Below are 6,467 nucleotides of genomic sequence, written 5' to 3'. Positions count from 1 at the left end.
TATCGATACTGTTGCAGTTAGCACGAGTATGAGATTGGGCTAAGCAATTATAGCACAGGGATTTCAGAGCTACTGTGCGGAGTTTTTGTTCCACATCCATCACCACGAATCTCGAGCATTGACGGATGGCGTGAAGACGGTTGCAGATCGGGCAACAGTAATTTTCGTTAAAAGGAGTTTTGGACATTTTGAATAGAGAGCTGTTGACAAAAAAAAGGGAATCATGAATTAGGAGAAGTTATGAGTAAGGGATAACATAGCGATTAAGTAGTACAATTCGGCAAAATTACTAATTTGTGGATCGGTCGGGTGATTCTACCATTTTGAGTTTTTATATCTGCTACACGAACTTTACCATCATTGCCTGTATGAACTTTTATTATGCGACCTAAGCGCCATTCAGTAGGACAAACAGGCTCATTTTTTAGAACAACAAGGTCATTTACTTTTAAATCTATCTGGGGAAATTTCCATTTGTTACGCTTGTGCAGCTCCTTTAAGTATTCGTCTTTCCACCGTCGACAAATTTCTTGTTGTAGCGATTTTATTTTGCGCCATCGATTTACAATACTAAGTGGAGAAGAAAGTTCTTCCGGTTCGGCTGGAGAAAGCAGAGTAGAACCGATTAGAAAATGCCCTGGAGTTAGAGCAGACAAATCATTGACTTCTTCTGACATAGGCCCCAACGGGCGCGAATTGAGACATGCTTCTATTTTCGCCAAAAGTGTTGAAAACTCCTCAAACGTGTATTTTAGTTGTCCAGTTGTCTTCTTGAAATGCATTTTTAGACTTTTTACTCCAGCCTCCCATAATCCTCCCATGTGAGGGGCTGCAGCAGGAATAAAGTGCCAAACTAGATGTTGATGTCCATAATTTTCGACCGCAGTGTCACGTAGCTCTTTAACATGTTTTTCAAAATTCGCATCAATTTCTCTTGCAGCGCCAACAAAATTTCTTCCGTTATCTGAGAAAATAGAACTTGGGCATCCCCGACGGGCAACAAATCGGGCTAGGGCTGCTAAAAACGCTGGAGTAGACAAATCACTAACTGCCTCGAGGTGGATTGCTTTAGTAGAAAAACAAACAAAGAGACACACGTAGCCCTTGGTGATTCTACAGTATCTACCTGTGAAACTTTTGATTTCAAATGGGCCCGCAAAATCAACGCCGGTATTCGTAAAAGGACGACTTAGAGTAGTTCTTTCTTCGGGCAAAGCTGCCATTACTTGGGTTTGTAATTTTTTGCGATATAAGACACAAACTTTACAATTATGAATAACTGTCTTAATCAAATTTTTAACCTTTATTATCCAACACTCTTGCCGGACGATGTTCAAGACCAGACGAGGGCCACCATGATGAACCAATGTGTGAACAAATTCAACATAAAGGCGAGCTAATCTGCTACCATACGCAAGTATAATGGGATGTCGTTCATTGTAGGATAAACATGATGTAGAACCAAGACGACCATTAGCACGAATTATGTTATTCTTGTCTATGAATGGCGTGAGCGTTAATAAAGGACTACGAGAATCAAGTTTCTTCTTAGAAGTTAAGCAGTTGAATTCATTCGAAAATTCTTGTTGTTGTGATAAAAAAAATAACCGAGTACGTACGAAAACCAATTCCTGAGCCGAAATTCTCCTTGTTTCATACTTGAGGTTTTTAGAATTGCGCTTTCTTGTAAGATTATAAAATCTGAACATATATGATATTACGTGGTAAGCTCTGGATAAATTTGAAAAACGATCAAGTATATCCTCCTTTTCGGACGATCTAGCAATATTAACTTGCACTTTCCTCGACTCTTCTGCGGTTTCAAATTCCGATGGAACTATGGGCCAAGAGGATTTTTCTAATTTGAGCCATTCAGGACCATGCCACCAAAGTTTGTTTTCTTTTAACTCCGAAGGTGTCAGCCCCCGGGTTGCTAGATCTGCAGGGTTGTAACTGGAGGATACATGAAACCAGTTTTTATTTCCGACTTTTTCTAATATTGTAGCCACCCTATTCGCCACAAAAGTTTTCCAATTACACGGTGGTTTTCGTAACCATGCTAGAACTATCGTGGAATCGGACCACAAATATAAGGAATATGTTTTGAGCTTAAAGTTGGGAATTACATTGCTAACTAATTTTGCCAAAAGAACCGCTCCGCATAACTCTAAGCGTGGTAGAGAGGGTTTTCTTACTGGAGCCACTTTCGTTTTGCAAACGAGCAAGTTTGTCCAAGTTTTATTACCAATTTCTATTCTTACGTATATTGTGGATGCATAAGCTAACTCCGACGAGTCACAAAACCCATGAAATTCAATCTGACAGCCTGGAAAATATTGAATCCATCTAGGAAGCTTAATAGAGTCTATATCATTATATCTCAAAATAAAATCTTGCCACTTTTTCAGAGCCATTGGTTTAATAGCGTCATCCCACTCTATCTTATCTAACCACATTTGCTGCATTAAGATCTTAGCAGTTATGACCACTGGAGCCAACCAACCAGCAGGGTCGAAGAGCCTTGCTATTATTGAAAGAACTTCTCTCTTTGTATAGGCTTGCTTCCTCATTATTTTTTCTGTAGTAAAATAAAAGACATCGTCTATCGCATTCCAATGTATTCCGAGTGTTTTCGTAGTACTTTTATCGTCGAGCGACAAAAATTCTGAATTTAGTAAATGCTCTTGGGGCAAATTTTTTAAAATTTGTTTAGAGTTTGAGGTCCACTTTCGTAAGTCAAACCCAGCTGTCAATAAAATACCAATTAATTGGTCCCTTGCTGCCAAAGCATCAGAAATTGTATGTGTTCCAACAAGAGCATCATCAACGTACATAGACTCACGCAATATTTGAGAACCAAGTGGAAAACGTTGCTCTTCATCATCAGCTAATTGAAGAATAGTTCTAAGGGCCAAATAAGGCGCACAATTTAAGCCAAAAGTAACTGTATTTAATTGGAAATCTTCAATCTGATTGGTCTCGGAACTACGAAAAACAATTTTTTGGAATGGTCTATGTTCCGGTTTTAGTAATATTTGGCGGTACATTTTTGAAATGTCCGCATTAAAGACATACTGAAAAAATCGCCATTTCAATATTAGGGTTACTAGATCAGTTTGTAATATTGGGCCAGTATACAATAAGTCGTTGAGACTTTTGCCATTTGATGACCTGCTCGAAGCATTAAAAACAACTCTTAATTTAGTAGTTGTGCTTTCTGGCTTGAATACTCCGTGATGAGGTAAATAATAACTTGGACTGCTTTCTTGATTTTTAATTTTCTTCATATGTCCTAGAGCTAAATATTCCTTTAGGACCTCATCATATTGAGCCTTAAATTCTGGATTACGCATTAAAGCTTTTTCAGTTCTTAGGTATTGGCTAAGAGCAATATGTCTATTAGGACCAAGTGACACAAAATTACTCTTAAAGGGTAGACTGACGATATATCTTCCTTCAGAATTTCTTGTGGTAGTAGAACTATAAATTTCTTCACATTTTTTATCCTCTTCTGATAAAACTATTCTACGAGAAACTTCTTCTAACTCCCAAAACTTTGTCAACTGGTCATCAATAGAAACTTTTGTCATATAAGACATTCTTACAGATCGTGGGGAAACATTACTGGGTGTTGGGCCAGTGACAATCCAACCAAAAATTGTCTCTTGAGCCACAAGCGATTCAAAAATACCATGTTGAACTCCACCACGAAGAATTAGAGGATACAAATCACCTCCCAATAACAAATCTATTTCACCGCTTTCATAAAATTTTGGATCAGCATAACTAAGGTTTGGTAGTTCAACATTAGACGAGGGCCTAAAGGAGTGTGTAGGGACATTGCCGGTAACACGGGAAACGACCAAAGCTTGAACATTAAGAGACACATTCTGATCAAAAAGTGATACAATAACAAATGTTGCCATTTTACAAGACCTGCTTATAACATCTCCTCCTAGACCGGTAACTTCAGCTGATACTGGACTAGTGGGCAACTTCAATAAATGTTGTATTTTTTCAGAAATAAAACTCTCATCAGAACATGGATCTATTAGAGCTCGTACCTTATAATATGAACCAAAATTTATAATATTAACCCATGCTGTGGCTAACATAACCTTTTTTGCAACTGAAGTGTGATGTGACTGAACAATTCCAGATGGTCCTGGAGTATTCGTGGACTGAACCATTCCAGATGGTCCAGGAGTATTCGTGGACTGTATTTGTTGAACAACACTAACTTGATTTTCACTTTGCGAATTGCCATTTATCTGACGTTGATTATTATTATTTTTTAAAAATTCCCTGTGCATTAACGTATGATGTTTTCTCTTGCACTTGGAGCAACCATTTGGACTATTACAATCTCCATACATGTGTCCAATACTAAGGCAATTAAAGCAAAATCGAAATTTTTTCAAAGTTGAAACACGATTTTTGTAATCCATATTTAAAAATTTAGTACAAGAACTAATTTTATGATTTTCTTTGCATAGCTTGCACTGCATCGAGTCAACTTTAGTATGATGGGCCTTAAATTGCTTAACTTTAGTTGAAGTATGATTGCTGTTATTAGAAACAGTTTGGGAACCACTGGCATAAGCATTATTTGTAGCTATGATGTCAGAAACACTTTCTAGAGCATGAAACCTATCAGTTAGAAAATTGTTTAATTCCTCCCATTTGGGAACCTCTGTTTTGTTCTTGACTGACTGTTCCCATAGGTTTAATGAGCATTCTGAAAGTCGTGATGAACACTGGAACACAAAAATCGGATCCCACGAATCAATGTCAACATTATATAATTTTAAAATTGCCATGCAATTATTAATCTCCCTTTGGAGCCTTTTTATTTCACTGGCAGATTCTTGTTGGCATGGAGCCAAATTGAAAAGGGACTTAAGCTGACTATTGATCAAGACTCTTTTATTTTCATATTGCGATTTTAAGTTGTTCCATGCAATTTCGAAATTTTCTCCAGTTAGCGCTACATTTCTATTTACATCACGTGCCTCACCATCTGTTTTCCTGAACAAATAAAACAGTCTCTCAACTGGGCTTAGTCTGGAATTGTTTATATATATTGCGGTAAACATGTCCCGAAATGTGGGCCACGATACATAATCCCCATGAAAAACACCAGTATCGCATGGAGGAATTGATATTGAACTACAAATGTTGGGAACCACTGTATCTATATTTCCCTGTTTATCTTTGTCCGAGTTCTGTCTGGCTTTCGCTAGAATATTTAGGCACCTTACATATGTTTTACGCACTTGTGGGTGTTTGGTTTGAACTACTACTAGTTCCTTTTTTTCTCTACAGTATCTACAGAACACTCTTCATAAAGTTTTTTGTATTTTGCCCAAGCTTTGCCCAATTCATTCTTTTCAAATTCATAAGCTTCATTGGTATATCCCGAAAAGTCCTCTTCAGTAAACATAGCCTCAATGCTAATCAATTCTTCAGCAGCACGCATATACTTTTCAAAAACGGACATTTTGTTTAAAATATTCGAAAAGAAATACTACCGAACGACAACAAAAATAAAAAAGAGTCACTTTCCAATTATATATTACAACAAATCGCAAATTTAGACAACAGCGGGAAGTAAATTGAGAAAACAAAAGTAGAAAAGGGCAACAATAAAACTATGTTTTCCAATATATAACAACAAACTTTATGTAAAAAAAGATGGACGACAAATTTGCAGTATGTATATAAAGATATATATATAAAAATAAAAGGCAACAAATGTAAAAGTAACGGAATGTAGAAAACGGCACTTCAATATTATATACGACACTTTGTATTTTTTTTCAAAAAACGTAACCTCACTTTTCACCGAGCCACAAATTAACTTGAGACACTTTAGAAACACTTTTCATGAACTACTTGAATAATTTAAATGTACGCACCTTTTCCCAAGTCTTTTTTCGGAGAAGGACCAAATGTTGATGTGGTAGTCTTACCAGGAGGACTGGAGCACTGGTTCAGTACGCTGATCACTTGTTGCGGCTTCACTAAAGATGTCGTGGGGCAGGTCAGTGTGTGATCCAACACACTCACACACACACAATAATAAAATAAAACAACCCTTATTTAGGTTTTATGTTGAAGTTTATTTTTTATTTGTCTTCACTTTTATTTTATTGGTTTATAATATTATGTGGTTTATTTATTTTAGTGTTAAGTTTTAATTCTTTTAATTATAACTTTTATTTATTTCAATTTATTTATTTCCCGGCGTCTGTCCACTTGTTTCAGTTTGAGCTTTTAAAATTGTAATAGTGTCAAACCATTCTTAACAAAAACACAATAATAACGATGCAAGAAACTCACCACACCAGTAACAACGTTGCCATCTCAAAGTATGTGGTTTACACAAGAGCAACGAAAGTTTGAAGTGGTTTACACGGGAGACACAAATAGATACCAAGTCTACACCGAGCAACTATTTTTAAATA

At 36.6% G+C, this 6,467-nt stretch overlaps 1 protein-coding gene across 1 annotated transcript; it reads right to left on the bottom strand.

Annotated features, from left to right (window-relative positions):
• Window positions 1–263: 263 nt before the first annotated feature.
• On the bottom strand, window positions 264–4,376 carry LOC135952615 (uncharacterized). Its single transcript, XM_065502628.1, has one exon. The coding sequence runs from the start codon at window positions 4,374–4,376 to the stop codon at window positions 264–266; it is 4,113 nt and encodes a 1,370-aa protein (XP_065358700.1).
• Window positions 4,377–6,467: the final 2,091 nt, after the last annotated feature.

The sequence above is a fragment of the Calliphora vicina genome, chromosome 1, assembly GCF_958450345.1.
Source record: "Calliphora vicina chromosome 1, idCalVici1.1, whole genome shotgun sequence".
NCBI classification, from domain to species: domain Eukaryota; kingdom Metazoa; phylum Arthropoda; class Insecta; order Diptera; family Calliphoridae; genus Calliphora; species Calliphora vicina.
This window is presented reverse-complemented; position numbering and strand designations above follow the sequence as displayed.

Coding starts and splice junctions, on each gene's coding strand:
- LOC135952615 (XM_065502628.1), bottom strand. CDS start 4,376: ATGTATGGAGATTGTAATAGTCCAAATGGTTGCTCCAAGTGCAAGAGA.